Here is a 22,542-nt window from a genome sequence, read left to right on the forward strand (position 1 = left end):
CTGTCACACACACACACACACACACACACACACACACACACACACACACACACACACACACACACACAGCAACTACATAGACTTTACTATCTGTTCCCCTCAACCCCTTAGTTTCTGCTCTCAAGTTACTGACCCTCTCAGCCTCAGCTTCCTGACCCATAAAGTAAAGATGTGAATATTTGCCCTCAATGTTTGATGGATCAAAATAAAATGAGATGCCACATGGGAAAGCGTTCTGCAAACTTTAAGGCATAACTCTGACTCCTATGGTCCAGCATGAACTGATTCCTTTCTCAAATGAGGTTAGGACTGTGTCTTCCGTTCTTTTAAAGCATTTCTCAGCAGACCCACCTGGCTGCCTCAGCAGAGACAGAACCAAATGGGCCCACATTCAACAAAGGAGGAAAAACCTGTGTATCCGTGCTGAAGCATTCACTGAGTTTCTAGCACTTTTAAGGTAAATCTCTATTGGGTTCAAACAAAACTCATTCCAGGAGACCTCGAATCTTCGCTCTCACAAGTTTCCAGCAATAGAATCTTAGTCAAGTTACTTGATGTATCTGAGCCTCGGTTTCTTTATTTAAAAAAATGTGACGAGGGGCACCTGGGTGGCTCAATTGGTTAAGTGTTCGACTTTGGCTCAGGTCACGATCTCACAGTTTGTTGAGTTTGAGCCCCGTGTTGAGCTCTGTGCTGACAGCTCAGAGCCTGAAGCCTGCTTCAGATTCTGTGTCTCCCACTGTCTGGCCCTTCCCTTCTTGTGCTCTCCCTCAAAAATAAATATATAAACATTTAAAAAAATATGATATTTGCCTCACTGGGTTATTGTGTCAAACGAGGACACATTACGGTAGGCAGCGGAAGCATGTGACCTTTTCCTCTCCCCTTTGCACTTTTCTCTTCTTTCTTTTTACCCTCCTAAACTTCCGGGCCTCAACTTGCTTTTCCATGAAATGGGGATAATAATACCCGACCTACGCAGCTCATAGGGTTGCTGTGGGACAATGCAATAAAAGCTGAGCTAGGGGTTTGAAAGTGGTGACGTGTAGTATAAACACCTGTGTGGAGTTATTCTTGGGACCACTGACCTTGAACTGATGAGTGTGCTGGTCCTCGTGGGCCCGGGCTGTTGTGTGTAGCGGCCACATTTAGCAGGTCACTTAACCAGCTTCTCTTACTGCTCTGCCCGAGGCTCCTGATGCTCTCATAGCTACCTCTGGTGCCCTGCAACCCCTGTCACTCACATGCCTTGCTCCCTTCTGTCTCTCTGTCCCCCTCTGGATCACAAGTCTACCCACTGCTCTCTGGATGCAAAAAAAGGTGCCGGCCCCAATCCTGCGGGTGTTAGAAGCCGCCTGTCACAAGACCCCTCCCCCCCCATTCCCCTCATGAATAAATACTAAAAAGACTCATTATGGGTAGATAAGGAAAACAGGAAATGCTCCCCAAAGTCCCCAACAACCCACAGCATGAACTATCCCACCCCCTCCAGAGGTCACCAGCATCTTTTGCAGGGAGGCCACTAGCCCCCCATGTGGTTGAGGAGGAGCCCTTGTTGTGTCTTGGCCCCAGAGGGAACCAGCAGCCGGGAGGGCGAGCTGCACAGGCAGGGGAGCCGAGCTGCTCTATTCTGGGCACAGTTTCAAGGCCAGCTGCAGGGAGAACAAGCAGTTGCTGTGTGCCTGCAGCTGGCAGTGGTTAGGCTGGGGCTGTCCCTCACTCGGGGTATATTTAAAGAGACCCCACCAGGCGATCATGCCAATGGGAGAAATGCACACACATTTCTGTTGGCCGGGCTCAGGCTCCGAGCCCAGCCCTGCCCTCCTTCTCTGCAGCTCTCTCCCAGGCAGTGGATTCAGAGAGGTGGGCTAGCTCCTCAGCCTCTCCCAGGTGTAGCTGGTCCCACCTGGGGACACAGAGCCCTGGCTCCTGGGCCTTTCTGCCCTCCAACTGAGCCCTGAGCTGGCCAAAAGTTCTAGGGATTAGCCCTGACCAGATCCTCCCACTCTGGGATTGGTAACCCGGCAACGGAGGGGAGAGGCAGGCAGATGAGTCAAATAGAAGCACAGAATCTCTGGCTTTGTGTTTTGTTTGTGAAAACTCCCTGCGCGCACAGGCTGCCTTCTGCAGGGAATGGTGGGGCTTTCCCACACTGCTTTAGGCCAAATGCTCCTCCTCAAAGCGGTGCCCAGGCCCAACTTGACTGCTAATTCAGGCTTAGGGACAAAGCTGGTGGGCCAGGGCGAGCCCACCCTGGCTGAACTCTTTGGCTGCCTCTTTCATTTGTTTTTCTCAAGTGAAAACAAGGCGACAGGCATGAATCCCACGGGAAGATGGTGTGGTAGCTGAGAACCATGGGCAAGGGAACCAACGGCCCGATGACCCGCAGAGCAGAGGCAAGCTGCTGTGCATAGACCTTTGGCCTTTCAGGTGGCCGGAGACCAACGAAGCCCTCTCACAGTGGTGAAGAGACTTCTGAGGGGAACCCAGCAGGAGTAGGGTGAGCAGGTGGGAGGCGGGCAGCTTATCAACCAGGGCGGGGGGGGAAACCTCAGGCAAACTGTGTGAGGCAGGCTGCTAAAAGTGCCAGAAGAGTTAGCAGCAGGATCAGCTACGTAATTTGAGGGGCCCAGTTCAAAATGAAAAGGCAGGGCCCTTTGTTAAAAAGTTTTCAAGAATTTCAAGATGGTGACAGAAGAGCATTGAGCTGAGGGCTCTTCTGAGCAGCTGCACAGTTTGCATGCCCACGAAGCCGACCCGGGGTACCTCTGAAGTCGGCTCCTTGAAGCAGCTGTGACAGTGGGGGCGGAGCGAGCTGGGGGGTGTCTGCTCCCAGGCTTTGACCAGCTTTGGGACATTGCCTCTCCCCACCAGCAGCTTGCCTTTCTGTGCTGGCGACAACTGAGTGTTCGCCTCTCTGTGAAGGGGCAACTGCAAGGCCACAGTGGGGGCAGGGCTGAGGATGGGAATGGACCTCTAGGCCCCAGAGCCCCAAGGTTCTCTGGATGGGCCCAAAAGGGCAGGTCCGGTGGTTGGAACCCTGAGCGAGGGTGTAGCAGTGTTTGGGAATAGGATGGAGATATGACAAGTGGACTCCACTCTGGGTCACCTGTTCAGGACCCAGGGGATATGTCCTGAGGGTGTGTGTGACAGTTCAGGAGCAGAACTAAGGTCCGGAGAAGGCTTATTCCCACCTGAGGACTCACCTCCAACTCTATGTGGTCATGCAGCTTCTTGCAGGTGGCCGCAAAGGTCTCAGAGGTGCCAAATTCAAAGTACCACAGTTTGTTCTTCATCCTGCGCCACGAAGCAGAGAGCTGACTCAGTATCATGTGTTTGAAGCGGTCATGCAACACGGCTATGCTGCTGGGGCTGGGAGGCCCAAGCCCTCAGCTTTCCCCACTCCTGTGTTTTTAGCACTTGTTGATCAGATGATAGGGGTAGAGATTTTTCACCAACCGTCCAGCAAATAACTTAGAGAAAAACCCGTTCATTTCATAGACATCATGGCTACTCGGCTGAACTACCAACTGCTTTGAACTTCCTGGTCAGAGCAGGAGAAAGGTGTGTTTGCCTCTGGATCTGGATCAAGGGAAGGTTCTATGAAAATCAACCAGAGGCGACAAGTGACACCATTCTCTGATCATGGTCCTCTCTACTGCTAGTGCAGAGGGACTTCAGGTAGAGCCCTCTCTTGGGTATAGCTGGGGTAGGAAGGGAAGATCAGACAGACTTTTGAGACTTGAGGTATATTCAGTCTTGGCACAGAGAAGAGATAGTCCCACACTAAACCCACCAACACATGTGCTACTTTGTCCATGCTCTGACTGAGGGAAGCAGAATGGAGAGAATTAGACACAGATTTGCAGATAAAGCAAGAAGAGAAGAAAAAAACGGAGTCGTTTGGGAGCAAGAGTTCTCCCCCCACCACCTCTTCCTCAATTGTATTTGCTTAGGTTAGGACAATATTTCATTTAGGGGTAGATCTTGTCATTTGCTTCAAAGTAAGAGCTCAACATTTAGAGCTTTACAGTTTTTCAACATCTTCTTTAGTGGGGGAAAGAAAGGGATTCCTACGTAGCTGGGGGCTTTGCGAAGTCAGATGGTGTGTCCGGACACTTGATCATTTTGATCAGATCGTCTCAGCAAGTAGTGTGTCTGAAGGTATTCTATTTCCATTCCCTCCCTCCCAACTGTCGCCCCATTATCAGGGGCTAGCTAAGAGAAGGGACACCTGTCCAGTTTATAAGATGGCAGATATGGCCAGGGAAGGATTAAACAAAATCACATTTTTCTTGGCACATTCTTCTGGAGAGAGGAAGCCACCTTGTGTGCTGGTGATCCTCTATCCTCAGATTTGTGAACTAAGAGGAAAAGAGCATTCTTTGAAGGGCAGAAGGCTCTTATTTCTTCCTTGTATTCCTTGGGGCATAGCAGATGACTCTTCAGAATAACGGACAACTTTTTATCTCTGCATTTCTCGAAGAGTCTGCCTGGAATGTGAAGATGCGACTGTGTTCTTCCATTGTGTGATGATTCCTAAGACCTAGTTGACAGAGCCTTTCTGACTCTACCTGTGCTTGAAAAGAAATGATAAGTAATGAGGGAAATAAGAATAGGCAAGATTTAGGGAGTTACGCCTAATGTAGAAAGTCAACAGATTTGGGTATACTTGTAGGTAGACCAGTGCTACTCAACTAGTGTGCTGTCATCAGGCATGCCTGGAGTATCGATCCCCTCAGTCTTCGGGGTGGCCAAGTTGGAGCTGAGCCCCCACTGTCGTACTGGGCATTCTCATCTGTATGCTAACCAAGTGCTTTTGTTTTCCACGCGTGCCACGAAATGAAAAATATTGGGAAACACTGTTCTAGATCGCTGGTTCTCTGTATGCACAGTAATGTGAATACAAATCACCTTCATTAAAATGCAACTTCTGATTCAGTTGTTCAGGACTGGGGCCTAAGAATTTTGTGTTTTCTAGCAAGCTGCTGGTGCTGGTCCAGGGAGCACACTTGGAGCTGTGAGGATGCGGAGACCACATTTGTGGTTCTGAAACATTGGTATTCGTAAGAATTGCCTGGAGAATGCAATTAAAATGCTGCTTCTTGGGCTTCTATCTGTAGAGACTCTATGCGATAGATATGGGGCCCAGGAATATGCATTTTTATGAGTGGCCAGGGGATCATTATGTAGGTAGTCAGCTGTCAGGACTTTAAGACACATTCCTCTAGATCTCAATGAAATGGCAATCAAGGAACAGGACAGACGGATTAAGCCTGACAGGATTCTTCAGGGAGGATTAAATGAGGGCCAGTGCCTTTCAATAGACAATGATGGCGAAAGCCCCATGACAGGAAAAACACAGATTGTCATAAATGTCAAGGTTGAGCATTCCTCTCCAGCAGCGAAAGCATCTCTGTAGCCAAGAGACCTGCATTGTGATTCCATTTTCAAATATCACTTCTGGTCTGAATCATGGCTTTTGAAAGTTATTGCCAGGAGATTTAGAGTTTTAATAAAAATTTCCGGAAGCCACCAGCTATTTTTGCCCAGAAGTGGCTCTTCTGATAATCTAATAAGGTTAAGAGGTCATGGTTAGGTCAGTGTAGCAGAATGACTGAGAGGATCAAACAGACTACTCATCTCCTGCTGGTAAGATGTCCATTGCTGCCTGTGTAATCTTTGGCAAGTGTTACGCCTTAGTTTCCTCATCTGTAAGATGGCGATAATAAAAAGATGTGCTTCAGAGGGTGAGAAGATTAAATCACTTTGCAAGTGATTGCAAAGCACTTCACATAATGCTTACTGCATAGCAAGCTCACCAAGAACGTTAGTCACTTACATACTGGCTATTAATTCAGTGTCTTGAGTTGGCATGTTTGGATACCATAGTAGGGCAAAAATGACCGATCAGATTGGGTGGCTGTAGATATTATATGTGCAAATTTTTCCAGGACAAAAAAATGTGTGATCATATTTGTTGGATCATGTCTTGACGTTTAGTTATAAACATGTTCTCCACATGTTTATTCTGATAGATTTTTCTGGAGTTATAGACCATACTCTAATCCTTGGCTACTTATCTTGCCTGGTCCCACAACATCCAAAGACGTGATGTTGATTATGAATATGCTTCTGAGAAAGTGAATGGTGTGACAAAATATTTATCAATTCGAGAAATTCATTGTGCCGGGGCACCTGGGTGGCTCAGTTGGGTAAGCATCCAACTCTTGATTTCTGCTCAGGTCATGATCTCATCGTTCGTGAGTTTGAGCCCTGGATCAGGCTCTGTGCCGATGGTGTGTAGCCTGCTTGGGATTCTCTGTCTCCCTCCCTTTCTTCCCCTCCCCCACTGACTCTCGCTCTCTCTCAAAACAGATAAACATTAAAAAAAAAACAGAGAGAGAAAGAGAATATAAGCTTCATGAAAGCAGGGATTAAAAAAAAAAAAAAAAGAAAGTCATTATGCCAGAACTAGATGGGGGTGTAGTAGGTACACTGAAGATAAAACACTGCACTATGAGTGTTTTAGGTGAGCCAGGCACCTGGGAAGGACAGACAGGGAAAAAGCTCACACAGTTGTGGGCTAAGCCCTAAGCACTGGGAGTACCTAGGAAGAAGGACATCCAATTCTTGGGCCAGGGGCAATCAGAGAAAGCAATCCAGGGGCGTGATGGCAAGGTTGAGTTCTGAAGAATGTGGAAGAGAACAGGGAAGGTGGAGGAAGAGCACTCCAGGAAGAGGAAGAAGCCCAGGCAATGGCACAGGGCAAGAGAGAACATAAACTTGCTACAGATGCCCTGGAGCCCAAGGTGGGTGGGTTGGTGATTGGCCAGGTAAGGCTAGAGAGGCAGACAGGAGCACATTTGTGAAGGCTGAGAATGCCATGCTTAGGTGTTCGGGCTTTATCTTTAAGTCTACAGTGTGTCATGGAACATCCTTAAGTGAGGCTGCTGGCGAGGGTTTGGGGGTGCGGGGTGGCAGTAATGACCTGATCAAATCTGTGCTTTTTAAAAATCACTCAGTCCCAAGTGTGGAGAGCGGCTTAGAAGGGCTGGGTACAGACTGGAGGCCCAGAGAGTAGTTTTCAGGTGGTGTAGAACAGAACAGAATTGGGAAGGCCAAGGAACAAAGGCAGTGACAGTAGAGTTATGGAGAAGAGAGTGCATTCACCAGCTAAAATTTAGGAGGTAGAACTGACAGAGCTGATTGGTTGTGAAGAGTGAATGAGAAAGAATGGTCACAGTGAAGTCCAGATTTTTACCTTAGCATGAGATGGCAGGTGCCATTCACTGAGAGAGGGACGGAGGAAATCAATTCTCCGGTGGCAGCCCCCTTTGCAATTGAAGGACAGCACTTTTGTGTTTTGGCCTATCTATCCATGCATCCATCCATAGAACATCTATTGAGCCATACTATGGGTGAGGCACTGTGTAAGCTTTGGAGGTAAGTGATGAATAAGGGTCTCTGGCCTCACAGAGCTTACATTCTTTGAATAGCTTCACCGAGACACTAACATTTGAACATTTAAACACAGAAGACTATGTGTCCAAAATTTAAAAGCTTTTACTTCTTTTTTAACTCAGGCATGGTTTAGTTAGAAGTGAATACATTCCATTCCCATGGCCTATACCCATGGCCACTAAACATTTTACATATGCCATCTCTTTCAAGTCTCTGAAGAACCCTGTGGGGTAGATACTATTGCTACAAGTAAGGAAATTAAGATCTGGGGAAGATAAATAACTTGTCTACGGTTGCAAAGTGAGTTAGTGCAGAGCGGCACCCAACCCTGTCTGTGCCCCGCTACCCTGCCCCTGTATCATAGCATGCTTTTGCAAACTCTGTGGTGTGGTGGTGTGTGTTCCTGTTGCCCTTACTAGATTGCTGTGGTTCTCCTTCACCAGCTTGTTAAATGCGTGTACTTGGGGACCTGGGGTGTTAGTGGTTACATTCCATCCTAGGAGATACTCCCTGATGCAGAGTGTCAGGCCCTCACAGCTCCCAGTGGCCAGGGGAGTTCTAGAGGAGTTTGAATTGAATCTGTCATAGGAAGCTCCTGGTTTTGAATCTACACAGAGAGTCAGGGAGACCAGAACTGACCCTAGTAAAGCCACAAGCTCCTTGGACACCCTGTACATTTCCTTCTCTCAGCTCACCCGGAAATGGGGCAGGGGCAGTGCCCTTGAACCATCCCCAGCAGAGTGGAACAGGGAATGTTAGAAGGCAAACCAGTTTAGGAGACATGTAATATCATCTAGAACAGGTCTTGGTCTATGGAAGGCCCTCCTCCCCTAACCACATTAAGTTTGTTGACTGAATGTTGCCAATGTCCTCTCAGTAATCAAAACACTCTCTTCATAATGAAGCTCACTTATCTGGTTAATCAGAAAAATAGACACTAGCCTTCATTTGAGATCATCTAAAGGGAAATTATTTTGGTTGTTTCAATCCTAGCCACCAAAATGGTTAAAAGTACGAAGGCAGAGGCCATGGGGGTAGAGATGGAGAAAGGAAGAGCCTGCTACTGGGACAACGGTAAAGGTGCCTCCCAGAACCCTGCCTAATTGAGGTCAACCATTAATGGCGTGCCCTGAGGTGGAGCTTGGCTTCAAGCCAGGTGACATAACACAAAACTTTTCTTTATATATGTTGGCGTGTTGTTGCCGAGAATTTCACTGGTAGGCTTATCTGAGGCAGGGTTCCCTGCAGGTTCCTGGTTGCCCCTTTTCTCCACCTTCATAAGATCAGGAAGGAAACCAAACTCCCAGCCTATTTTCATTGCATACCAAGACACCAGGTGAGCAGTAACCAGGATTCTTAGGTTCTGTCTACACTGTCAGAGCAGATCTGTGTAGCATGGAGGGCTGACGGGTTTCTTGTTGATCTGGAACCAGGCTTTGGCCTTTTGATTTTGTACTCTGCTAAGCATTTCACATATATTATCTCTTTTTGGTCTCAGGAGAACTCTATGAAGAGGTACTGTTGCTCCCAATAAAAATTTCACAGATCGATGTATGCATTCTCCTTTGCCTCGTCTTCCCTTTTCTCCTTTTCCTTGATCAGCACCAGCACTTTCCCAAAGCCTTTGGTAAAACCCTGTAGGCATGTGATACTCTACAATTTGTAGCCCCTATCCCACCTTGCCAACCAGAGTCTGAATGCCAGTGTGCCGCCTTCTCTTTTGAAGATGTCTCCCCAGACACCTTACTGTCAGTTGGATGGTTATGGCACCAGTTTCTGTCTGTTTCACCTTCAGTTGTACAAGAACATGCATTTGGTGTTCTGCCACTTACTGGCTAGGTGAGTGACTTAAGTTCTTTGAAGCTTCGTTTCTTGTATGAAATGGGAATATTGTTTTCTACCCAACAAAGTTGTGAAGCTCATGTGGCAAATATAGAGCACCAAGCAGTGTTTAATGCATGGTAAGTACTCACTAACTGTTCTTTCTTGTTGCTAGGAGATGCAATCACCGGGAGACTCATTCCCCTACTGCTGCAAGAGTAGGGGCAGGAGTAGGGTGGGGGGTGGGGGTCTACCCCAGGCAGCCACTATATTTGAAGAAAATGAAGCTAACCGTGTTTTTAATGACTTCTGGAATGTTTTTTCTGCATCTCTCTTCCTGAGCTTTTTTTTTTTTTTTTGGCTCATCATGTCTTTCCTTCTCATAATCACCTTTTAGCTGGAGATGACTAATCCTTAACCAGTTATCCTGAGGCTGGTTTCCATGTCCAAGAAATTCCTGGGTTCACTGTCAGGCTCTAAACTACCCAGCTGAGCCCCTGCTTGAGGCAGAAGAACCCTTGTCTGGGCTTCAGGGGCCTCTCAGTCACATAGAGGAGAGGCAAACAGCAGCAGTGACACCGTGGGTTGATTCTATTTTGGGGTTTTCTTAATCCCCCCCACCCCCCCATTTTATAAGAAAATAACATCAATTGCACACTGGTAAGTTGAGTCTTTTCATTTGACAGATAAGGGTGAAATGAGACTAATTAAAAAACGTTCTTTAGTATTTGTCAGCAATTTTGAGCTAGATTCAGTCATGATCCTGACAGCCTATGAATAGCCTGTTTTCAAGGATATCCACAAGTAAAACCAAGCTAGCTGCTGGGCATTTTTACCAGCAAAGGCAATGAGCTTCTGACGGCCCTTTTCTGATCATCTAGGAAGTTTTAAGGGCAATAGACTTTTGAAGTCATGAAAACATGAAAACATTTCTTTGGGCTTAGAAGGCTACAAAGAGGACACTACAGCTATTTCTAGAAATAGGAGCCCTTGAAGTGATGGTATTCCTCTTTGTGGTTTGGACTTTGATAATCAGGTTCCCTGAGTGGGTCATGACTCAAACAGTCAGTCAGGCCTTCTTTGTCAGTCTTGTGAAACAGATGCTACCCACAAGATGGTGTTCTGTGTTGTGTGGAGGGGGGTGGACTGATGTGGTTGAGGGCGTGCTGGGCCAGTAGGCAGGAGGTCTGCCTTGCCGCCCTAGTTCTCATACACACTGGCACGTGACACCATGGCTTACTCAGGATGCCCTGGCCTCAGTTTCCTCATTATAACGAAGGGCTGATTTCTAAGGTTTCTCCAAGCTCCCTGAACAATGAAAGATGACACAACACGGGATAGGGTGAGAGAACCCAGGTGCTCCACACTGTCACCATGCAGGGGTGTGGACCCAAGTATTGCCAGAACTGCCATCTTTTAAAGAGAAGCCAGAAATACGCGTTTTTATGTAAAATCTGATTATTAGAGGTGGCAATGAGTTCAATTTTTCAAAAGGCCAAAAACACACCTGGGGAAAACTATGCCATGTCAACAGGCTACTTTACTACATTCATTATAAATTTTCATAAGGTTCAGCTCAACTACAACACAAAGCAAATAATTTCAGTTAATTTACCCTTATGGGTCTGTTGAGTTACTGGTGGCACTATTGCTACCACTACTGAAGACAGTAGACTAGTGTCAGGTGACTAAGGCAAATGATAATCTAGCAAAATCAAGCAGATGGGATAGCCACACAGAAAGAGCAAATGCAATTTGAGTTGAATTATAATTGAATGATGAAGGTTAGTAATAATAGCGAGAATACTTTATCTGTTAACATTTTACACTATTTGAATTCCAAGTTTAGTAATGGTGTTAACTACAGTTTAGATCAAAGGAAGGTTTAAAAAAAAAAAAAAAAAAGGAGCCGAGGCAGGTGGGCTTGGTTCTAAGGCCAGGATATTAAGTCCTATAAGGGGCCCGTGACCGTTACCTCACAGGTGCTGCAGAGGCCATCTGTGTCACCCGCACACCCAGCTGCCCTGGCCCATCAGAAAGCTTGTCACCACATCTAATCCAGCCTGCATGCTGTCCCCTGTTCTCACTGCTCACTGGAATGGGTACTCCATGACCCTCAGGCACGGAGCTGTGGATGGAAGAATCTTTTCCAAGAGGGGGCAGTGGCCCCTCTAGTATAAGGGAAAGTGAGCCCCCAGCAATCAGGAAGGAGGCTTTATAAATAGCTGTTTTTGTTCTCTGAGTGTGACTCTTGTGCCCACTGTTCCTGCCAACAGATTTGTCTTGGCTCAGTGTATTTCAGCTTCAAGGGGCAAGGTATTTGCTGGCTATTTTCCACACTGGGGATCATGGCACTCAGAAAAATCTAGGGTGGTGAACAGATTGGAGCACTGGTGACTGGAGACCAGGAGGGGGTGGGCAGAAATGTGGGGAACAAAAAAGAGGGAAGAGCTCAAGAAAGGAGCTAAAGAAAACAGAAAGGCCAACAAAGGAGGAAGAACTTGCTTGGAATGTATTTTATAATACAAATATGGAATCCTCTTAATAACCTCTGAAGACACTTAACTCATTTTCATGTGTAAAAAATTACCTGTAAAATCACAGATGACAGATCGTTTGCACTTAAGGGGTCTTTGGGGTCCGGGGATTCCCAGCCAGAAGATCACAGGTTCCAAGGAATCTTCCAAAGTATGAAAGGAGTCCATGAGTTGCTGTCAACATTTCTTAATGTGAAATAGTATTTGTGCATTTACTCATAATAAAGACTGCACAGGCTCACCAGTGCGTTAAAAATTTTTGCCATGGAATGGAAATAAACCAATTACATTGGTCACCTCTTGGTAACCAGAGGCACTGATTGAATAGTAAATGGATGTTGCCAAATAATAAAAATGGGAAAACAAATTATTACTTGAAACAGCTTTATGGCTGACAGAAATCTTATTCAATATGGCACCCATGGTGGAGAGTGATGAGGAATGAATAAGAATAGTGCACTATGTGATGGTAAAAGGGTACATGCAGAACTGCTAGCCCATACCAGCTCTGGATGGCGGTTCTCTTCTAAGCCAGAGCAGCCTTCTCATGGTACAGATTAGGAAGCTGAGACCAGTCCTTGGTAATCCACTGGCTGGAATCCAAGGCCCAGCTCCCAACTTCTAGTCCTTGTTTGTCCCTTACCTTTCCACCTGCCCTGGCTTCTGTTGCTATGCCCCGGATACATCTGAGAGAAGTGGAAAAGTCAGCCAGAGGCACAGGGGCTCACGACTGCAAAGCTGCTGACCATTCTCCGTTGTGTTTGTGGGCTGGCTTTATTCACATCTGGCACAGCCAAGAGACTGCAACTCTCTGGTTTCTCAGAGCCCTGTGGCATTCTTCTCCACAGAGTCTCTGGTCTGGGCCTCCTTATTGGCCTCCTCTCTCCATTCTTGTCCTAGCATAACAAAGGGCCAAACCCACTGGGCAGCCTCTCCACCATTTCAATGGAGTCTGGGGTCCAGAGCATCTACCCCTTCTGTACGGAGACCCTTCTCTTTCACACAAGACATTGTGTTTCCATGGAGTATGGACATATTTTCCTTTGGTAAGCTCTCCCCATTTCTGTCTGGCACCTGACAAAGTCTCTGCCTAAGGGCAGGACTCCAGCACGAAGCCTGACAAAGTCTGGGATCTGATCCTCCCCCAGCGCAGACCCAAGGACACGTGTGTGTGTGTGTGTGTGTGTGTGTGTGTGTGTGTGCATGTGCAGGCATACACCCAGGCCAAGACAGGGAGGCTTCTCTGATACTGTTACTGAGCACGCTCACAGGTATGGCCTCTCTGACGCAGCGGGGTCTCTAGAATCCCCAGAGCCCTACTTGATATCTGCCACAGTGATGTGAATGCCACCATGTGGTCCTGCCACTTTGGGGGTGACCCTCAGGAGCGACAGCTGGTGAGGCAGCTAGGGTTTTTCTCTCCTGAGGGGCCTGAGTCTCTGGAGTGTTTTTCCAATCAGTATCTGTCCTTGCCAAGAGAACATTGCTCCCTTCCCCCCTCCAAAAAATAAAATAAAATATTAAAAATCGCACAGAGTTTGGCTGCTTTTAGCAATCCTTTCTTCCTTTGAAGATTTATTCGTGGAATGAAAATCCCCCTCAGGCTGATTTGGCTGGTGCTAGAGGGCTCTAAATAAGCTTGCCCTCTCAGAAAGCAAAGTCAAATACCTGGACAAAAAGAAATCATGCACCCGGAGGGAAAGGGGCAAAGGCAGGTGGGGATGTGTGTGTCTAAGGTTCTATAATGATTGCTTAGCTGTTGTGTGCCTTTTTGGCTCCAAACTATGCTTTACTAGCATTCACACATCCATCAGCAAGGGAAGCTGGTCTTTGAAGGCCGGGTGAGGACAGTTAAGGCCCAGGTGGGCGAGGATGGCTGGTTACAACATAAGCCCCCAACACCTAGAAAAGGCAGGCCACTGTGCCTCTGAGCTCGTGCTGAGGAAGGCCACTTCCTGGGTCCCCACCAACTAAGGCCAGAAACTAGAAACCATCCGGGTGAGCAGAGGAAGGCCCCAGAAACAGGTCCACCCCCGCACCCTACTATGATTGCCAGGTGGGTCCCTGAGAGAGACAGCAGAACTCTGCCTTGAGAATCATCTCCATCTGTTGAGAATCATCTCTGTCTCCACTTTCCCAGTGTTTATCGTGTGCTGGAACTGCGCTTGCTGTTTTACAAACCAAAGGGTCCCTCATGTGGTCCTCCCATCTACCCTCTGTGGTGGGTACTCTGGTGGTTGTTCTGTAGATGCGTTTGAGACTGTAGTTCCTTGAAAATACAAAGCTACACTGGAATGGCATCCTAGTATCTGAAGCGATGAATGCGCCTGCTCGCCCCTCTCTCCCACAACCAGCCTTTCTGAACATGAGGCCGTGCCAGATTTCTGATAGGTCAGGTTACAAAAGTTCCTTGGTTAAGCCAGTTGTTTGTCACTCTGAGCACATTTCCCCATAGAAACAATGTTATGTTGAGACTGGGTTCCCAGGCTAAGCTACAAGAGCCAATTAACCCATTATGTATCTAGTTTTGGGAGACAGCTTGGCAGAACAGACGCAGCTTTGGTTAGAAGCCAGAAAGGCCTGAGTTCAAGCCACAGGTCAGTCACTTACTTGCCATGTAGTCTGGGGCAAGTCATTTAGTCTCTGTGCCATCGTTGCTTCATCTTGCATCGGGATGATATTATCTACCTTGCAGGGCTGTTGGGAATATTAACTGAGAACGGGTCATATGACACGCCATCGAATAATGGCACAACTGAACTCCATGGCCACGTATAAAACTGGCTTTGTGGCCTCGTGAGTTCGGAGTTCCAACTTGAAATATAAGTGGTGCACCTTTCTTGTCAAATTTGGATTGGAGGACCCTTTCCTGGGAAAGGGACATGGTGACTCTTGTGCCCTCAAATCCCTGGTGACCACCCTAGAGTGCTTATCGGAATGGGGCTGGAGGTGCCAGAGGGAAGTGGGAAATAGCAGAGGTAGGGAGGTGAGTCGGGGCACAGCGTAAGTATGCATCGTATTTCTTCCTTCTGTTATAAAACTACATGATGATCTGGTTACTTCTTCCTAAGTTTCCTGTGCCTTCCATACCACCAACCAGCTGGACACCTCCTGGTCAGAGTTAAATACGGACTAACTAGTTCCCTCCTGGCTTCCTCTACCTTTTAAGTCATGAAATTGTTAGCAAGGCAAGCCAACGATTCATTAGATGGGGCAGATGCCTGGATAAATACCCCCTTCCCATCCCTATTTCTTCTTCTTCCTGTGCCAGTTTTCAAAATCTTAACTAGGAAAGCATCAGCCAGAGCCTCACTCTGCCTGAGAAGACTGTAGTATATACACTGCCAGCAAAATCCTTTCTATTTTGCCCTTTAGAAAAGCTCATCCATATGCTCTCGGCTTTGCTTCCACTCTGATGTTTGTGACTTCTGATACTTGTGTATGCACTCCTAACACCCACTGCAGTGGCTGTGATCATGTGAACCTGTCACCCTCACAAGCATAGCATTCTGCTTGCATGTTCGATCCTAACGAATCTCCATGGTCTCGGAGATCATGACCGCTCCCCTGAGAAACCCAACCTGCTTGCTCTGCCCCCTCACTGTGCAATTGGCAAATGTGTCCCCACTGTGGATGTGACCCCGCTGCTCCTCCCTGCCAGTTCCTCGGGAGAACTGCTTGGCACCTCCTCTGCCAGGCTTCTTATTTCTAGCTCACACCTGCTGCCCCTCCGTGGGCTGTGATTTTAGAGTTTCATTTGAACATTCTACTTTATCCCCTTTAAATCGCATTTGAAAGCGCTCCTGTTTGGTCCTCAAGTCTCTGGCCAAAAATATTCCTCTTGGTTTATGTGACGAGCTCCTGATTCCTGGCCAGGGGCCTGTCATTCCAGCATCGAGATCCATGGTCCAGGAGAACAGTCATTCTCAGATCGGCTACAGAGCAGCTCTGTGTTCCCCATACATGCCTGTTTCTTCTAAAATTATGACTCATGGCTGAGGAAGAGACTTCAGCATCACCTCTGACCCATGTCCCTTAGTTTCCTACCTGAGACACCAAAGTCACTAGCAATACTGACCAGGATTCTTCTGGATGTGTTATTTGCTTCCCACACCCAGAGGCATGAGGGAGAAATAGTCTATGGGTTATGTGAGTATGTGCACTCCTTTTGGTCTCTAATGCAGGGGTTTCACCGAAGTGAATTCAGCAAAATACTGATTTCAGATGATGCTCTGGGGTAGGGGAGTTCTACGGTCACGTAAATTTGGGAAACTAAATATCTTGCTTTTGCAGGGTCTCAGTAGGTTAGAATCTATATTAAAGGCTCTGTGATATCATACAGAAAAGAAATACAATAAACCTGGAATTTCCCAAGTGTATTTGACGATCGTCCTCCCGTGAGTTTCCTTTTCACATCCCATGGAATGCACGTTAACCAATGCTACTTTGATACACGCTTGAAGCAGACAACCTGAGAAGCTACTTTATCGGCTCTTGTGAAACCTCATGATGAGTCTGTTGGCTGTCCTGCTTTCCCTTCTCCGTAAGGTCCAAGTCTATTCTCCTTGGGTACAGTCTCATACTTTAATTTTTTCTCCCAAATAGGGATGGGGCATTTCCTCTTTATTTCCATGTCATATCTATCTATTGGTCAGACTCTGACTTTGCTTTATGTTCTCTTTGACCTTCTGAGTCCCTTTTCTTTCTGGATCATTTCTTTTAGGGCATATAGAAACCCTTCATCAATGCAAAGACACTGATCTCTTAAGCTTCCTGAAGCCCATTCATTTGCTCCTGTGGTAGGAGACCAATTTATATGTGCAGTACCAGTAATTTGTGACCAAGGTCAAGCAAGAAAAATAAATAATAATTGTCCTCCACCACATCGCTAGGTATATTTCTTGAGCATCAGTGTGACAACTTGGAGGCCCATGGATCTTATGAGGCCAGGAAAGGTGTTCATTTGACTTGCACTGTGGTTTTTAAAATTGGAAGCTTTAAAGATTATACACACACCTGGAGCAGCTTCTCTTGAGAAATCAGATTTATTAATACTTGGGTAGCTTTCCAACCTAGCAGCAATTGGCTGGAGCTGAGTGCTGGCTGCTTCCATTATACAGGGCACATACTCTCCAGTTTGCCAGAGTCCCCACCACTCCTGACAGCCTCACGCTCTCTCAATTCCCTCACCTACATTAACTGTCTGGCCTCTGCTGCCATTTGGATTTGTGACCCCTCACAGAGACCTTTGTAGTTTCCTCCTGGACATTTTCCTAAGAGCTGCCTCAAATCTGTCTTCCCCACTTCCTTCCCCACCTGATTCTTCACATCTGAGCTGCTCGTGCCTTTGGTTATGAGTCCTAATATGTATCTAATGCCAAGGACTGAGGCTTGGTATTTGCACTGATCATGTACGCAGAAATAAAATATCACCCCAAGTCCACCTCTTCTGGAGAAAAACTATTTTCAGTTGTTTTGTGTTTATAGGTCAGGCACAACATGGTAGATTTATCAACTATTTGAAAATCACAGAACACCAGGTAATGAACTTGTCCTTTAACTACTGAAGAAGGAGCTTAAGCTCATGTTTACCTTTCCCCTTAATTTTACACTTTGCACAAATGATGGTTATTATGAATGCTACCATTCTATCAAGTCTTGATTATTAAGGGACAAATTACCTAGTCCTCAAATCTCTTTTTTTCTAACTCATTGGCTTATTGTTAACTGCTTCATTTTTCTTTAGTGTAGTTATCGCTAGTTTGGTGGAGAGCAAGATTGTAAGTACAAATCATGAACCAGGCCATTAGCTCAAATCAGAGGGTGTCCTGTTGTATTATCTTTACCTCAACCCTGCACATGTCTGCAGAAAGTCTGATGATGAGCAACCTCTATTCTCCTCCCTGCTCATGTCCAGGGACAAGGTGATATAGAAGAGGAAAGGGACAACCTGATTACTTAGAATGCTAATTAATAGGACTGTTTTGATAGCTCCAATAAAGGTTTCACTAAGGCTTAACAGTTTGGGGTTTTAATTCACCCACAGTGTTCTTACCACCTTTTGCCCAGTGGTAATCCCAAGCTAGAGATTACAGACACACTTTCAGCCCATTGAGTTCAAAGGCAAGGTAAGGCACTTGGCTTGATTGGCACTTTGGAATGCTCTCCAAAAAGGTCCACTTTCGAGATTAAAGGGACTCTTCATTCGACAGAATAGAAGACATCTCGTTACTAGACAATGAGGAATTTCAATCTAAGTGTAGGTTCAATAAACATGACTATTTAGCAATTATTTAAGTCCCTGATGCTTTAGCAATCTGAGGGTATAAGTGCCTTCTTGGAATGAGGAGAGCCTCTCTTTCATTGAAGAGCATTAGAAGCTAGGGAAAATACTTTCTTAGTGAAAGGTGAAGTGGTAAAGCCAAAAGAAAAAGGAAATTAAACACTCCTACAATCTTCAAAGTAGAGATCTATAATCTTCAAAGCAGAGATGTGATGATCCCTCTCGCAGGGGTGTTTACAGAAGGATGCTTACGCTGGGAAGAGGGTAAAACCTCAAGTCCTGTCCAAAGCTTGGAGTCTGTAAGTTATTATTACAGATAAGAGTCTTTATCACTTTACACTGGAATGAGAGAGTCTACAGTGTACTTGCTTATGTACTGCTGCATGTTCTTAAAAATTCCCATCATAATCAACAGCATGACACCAATACCTTGAAGATTTCAAATCCATTCATTTATCTACTCTAATTCTCAAAAGCATCACCGGAGATAATTGTTATTTCCATTTTACACAACGGGAAGTTAAAGAATCAGAGAAGTGAGTGACCTTCCCAAGGACAGAGAATAAGTAAGAGAAAGGGTGGGAGCTAAAACTCAGTCCTTCCGAAAGAAGCCTAGTTATTAGTATCTACATTTCATGGAAGGGGAACGCAGCCTAACATATGGAGTTGTAAAGCCATTTGCCCAGGGTTTCTGAAGAGATAATATACTTATTTCATCAGAGAGTTACTGAGTTTCCTGAGGAGTACAGAAAAAGGCTGCTTTCACAATTTCATCTGGCCAAGTAACAGATGCATTAGAATTGTCTTTAGTAAATGTTGATTTAAATGAAGGATTAAAATTAATCACTCAAATATTTCTTGAGAATACCTATTGTTTTTCCAATGGCTTTTTAATAAAACAGGTGCAAATATGAAAAGTTTAAGGAAAATATATCAGACTGAATATGCTAATCACACCAGCTCTACATATAAAGATGGATGCTGGTTTATCACAGAGATGCCCCTAATGCAAAAGGACGATAATTCTCCAAAGTTCTAATTAGTCAGTATAACAGAGGGATAATAAACTCTGATATTTTTTTCTTTGGAGATAAAAACAAAAAGCATTCCAAGCTAAATTAAAAAAAATTTTTAATGTTTATTTATTTTTGAGAGAGAGAGAGAGAGAGAGCGAGCAAGCGAGCGCACAAGCAGGGGAAGGGCAGAGAGAGAGGGAGACAAAGAATCTGTAGCAGGCTCCAGGCTCCAAGCTGTTAGCACAGAGCTGACGCAGGGCTCGAACCCACAAACCATGAGATCATGACCTGAGCCTAAGTCTGACACTTAACCGACTGAGCCACCTATGCTAAATTTAAAGGCCACCCGAGCCAACGTCTGCATGAGAGAATCTGAGGAACAGAGAATGACATCTGGAATTTTTGTCAATATGGATTTCTACTTCCACAACCTAACAGCGTGCTTCACCATTCAGGGCTTGTGACACAAAGCTCCGTGGTTGGTTTCCACAGTTTTTCGGGCCCTTTGACGTACGAACTCCCTCAGATTAGCAGGACTGATTCTTGTTCCCTCTCTCCTGACAGCCCTCTTCCTTCTGTCTCCCTGAGGGTTACCTTCTCTGTCTCTGGGTCTCTCTCTGACCTAACACCCTGTACACCCATACATTTCAGTATAAAGTTCCCCCTGTTTTTAGGAGCCCTGAAATTTTGGCTCTGGAAATACTTCAAAAGATAATTCACTCCCTCACTGACCTATTCAAAAAGTATTTGCTGACTGACTCCCTTCCCATCCACTCACTCACCTGTAGGATAAAGTGCAAACTCCTGTGCAGAATGTTGAGATCCTGACACAGCGCTCTCCCACCTGCCTTTTCACCTCACCTCAGAACCATCAGCCCCTCTCCTCACATCCAGGGTCCTCTCACCCCTTTGCCCAGCCTGCATCTCTCCTCCTAGCATGCACCCAGCTCCTTCTTTACTCAGGGCATTCCCATTTCTCTCTCAATCTCACACTCAAATAGAACCTTCCTTCTGAAGTCTAATCCCACTTCCTCACTTAGGTGCTTTCACAACACTCATTATTCTTGTCTCCATGTTAAAACAAAGCCCGCCATATTAGATTTCCTTCTTTTGTGAGGGCTTGGGGGAGGGTTAGTATGGTTGGTTAAACTGTCTTCTCCAAGAAGCTTTGTTGAAGTCCTAACCCCAGCACTGGTGAATGTGACTGTATTTGAAAATAGGGTCTTTGCAGATGTAATCAAGTTAAGATGATGTCATACTAGATTAGGGTGGGCCCAATCCAATGACTGGTGTCCTTATAAGAAGAGAGGAATCTGACAGAGACACAGAGATACAGAAGGAGGATGCATGTGAAGACGAAGGCAGAGACTGGAGTTTTGCAGCTACAAGCCAAGGAATGCCAAGAATTCCTGGCAACCACCAGAAGCAAGAAGAGAGGTATGGAACAGATTCTCCCTCAAAGCCTGGGAAGGAACCAATCCTGCTGACGCCTTGATTTCAGACTTTTAGCCTCCAGAATTGTGGAAGAATCAATTTCTGTTGTTGGAAGCCACCCAGTTTGTGGTCATATGTCATGGCAGCCTTAGGAAACGAATACAGTTGGTGATAGCTTCTGTACAAGCTCATCTTCCCAACTAGCCCATGGGCTGCTGGAAATAGGGGCTGTGGTAATCCATATTTCCTCAGTCCCTGCACAATACTGACACCAAATAGATGCTCAACACGTTTGGGCCAAATGAGGGAACATGCGCAGCAGCATTCTTCTGCTTTTTAGGTCAGTGGATCCCCAAAAAACGGTTCCCTTCTCTGAGTGAGCAAGCTTAGGAATGAGGTGGAGAAAGAACAGTGTAGCCTCAGAACAATGACGGATAGAAGACAAGGAGGAAAAAATCAAAGTGGTAAAAAATGTATCAAAAACCTTGTAGGTGGATTGTAAGAGAAAGTGGAGGCCAGGACTGGGGTTGGTCAGGGAGGGAGTGTTTCGAATATTTTGGACTGTATTTGGAAACAAGCAATAGGTGATGATTAGGCCCCAGAAGGAGATGCCATACTAGACTGAGGAGTTAAGGGCAGAGTGGGCTAGGGGAGAGCAGTGGAGCAAGCGAACGATAAGGCTGGACTGGTGTTTGGGAGATGTTTATAAAGGGTCCCAAAGGCAAAGCAGGCGACTTTAAATTCTATAAAATGGGGCATGGATTGTGACAGCAGGTGCTTGTGCAACAGAAACAGGATAGACACATGGGCAGCTACCAAACTGGGGGCCTGAGAAGAAAGAGCATCGAGATGGCCAGGGGGCTGCTGAGGCAATCCTTAGCGGGGGCATCATGGGAACCAGCTGGGAGCTGAGGAACAATAGGAGGCAAAGGTCTCCTAGGGGACACCCCAGTTGCTTGTTGGGCAGGAAGCAGAGGACTCTCGTTTGGTGGGTACAATACGCTCACCCCTGGGGCTCAGAGAAGATGGTGCGTTTGTCATCCCAGATGAATGAGTCTGGCTTCTGTTTTTAGAAACCCTTTGCAAGATACTCCATAACTTCTCTCAATAACTCATTTTAGCCTTTAATGGGTCTCCAGGCCAGGAGATTCTTCCTTTCATCCAAAATAGCAATTCCTCACTTGAGAAGCACATTTCCCCCCCTCTCATTCTTTTCTGAGCTGAGATGAAAAGTAAGAAGGTGTGGTCAGTATTTCCTGTTGTGAGTCCTTCACACACTTGAGGCCAAGTCCCAACACATTCTCTGCTCCTCCTCTCCAAAAAACAAAACAAAACAAAACAAAATATATTTTGGCTTATTGAAGGTTTTCTCATGGGGCCGCTCATTGTCTCCGTGGTCCTTCTCTAGTCTCTTGCTTGGGTGCTTCCTTGGTCACGGGCACCAACCTGGGCATGCAGAGATGCAGGGAAGAGCAGCAGTATAAATGGAGGCCTTCAGAGTCAGACGGAGGTTTTAACAGCAGCTCCCCTGTTACCTAGTTGTATGTTCTTGAGCAAGCTGCATCACCTCCCTGAGCCTCCATTTTCTCATCTGTACAAGGGATCCATAATATTCACCTTATACTTGGAGAGCCGTGCCAGTTAAAAGTAAAGTGTACATGAAATGCCTGAAAACATTCAATAAACGATGGCTCCCACCGTCGGTGTAGGCTGGAGCCATCCTGATAACATCGGGAAAAACCACCCTTCAAGGATGTTAATAAACACACTGATAGTATGTGCGCTTAAACAACAACTCCACCATTACATAGTTCGGACGGCCACGCCTACTACCTCTGCTGGTCACGGAAAACACAAACTGGTCTTACTCTAGCACAGGAAAACGGAGCACAGGAGGAGGAACTGTGCTAAGAGATTTGCATTTTCATATTTCCCTTCCACAAAAGTAGAGCTGCAGAACAGATCAAGTGGTTCCTTCACCTGCAAA

General features: G+C 46.1%; 1 protein-coding gene across 1 annotated transcript in view; it reads right to left on the reverse strand.

Moving 5' to 3' along the window:
- Positions 1-22,542, reverse strand: part of DGKG (diacylglycerol kinase gamma) — a 205,546-nt gene that overhangs the window by 54,831 nt on the left and 128,173 nt on the right. The window contains exon 21 of the mRNA XM_047876465.1: positions 3,207-3,297. Coding sequence (XP_047732421.1) covers positions 3,207-3,297 — 91 coding nt within the window. The remainder of the gene's footprint in view (positions 1-3,206; positions 3,298-22,542) is intronic.

Source organism: Prionailurus viverrinus, chromosome C2 (genome assembly GCF_022837055.1).
Source record: "Prionailurus viverrinus isolate Anna chromosome C2, UM_Priviv_1.0, whole genome shotgun sequence".
In the NCBI taxonomy this organism is placed as follows: Eukaryota; Metazoa; Chordata; class Mammalia; order Carnivora; family Felidae; genus Prionailurus; species Prionailurus viverrinus.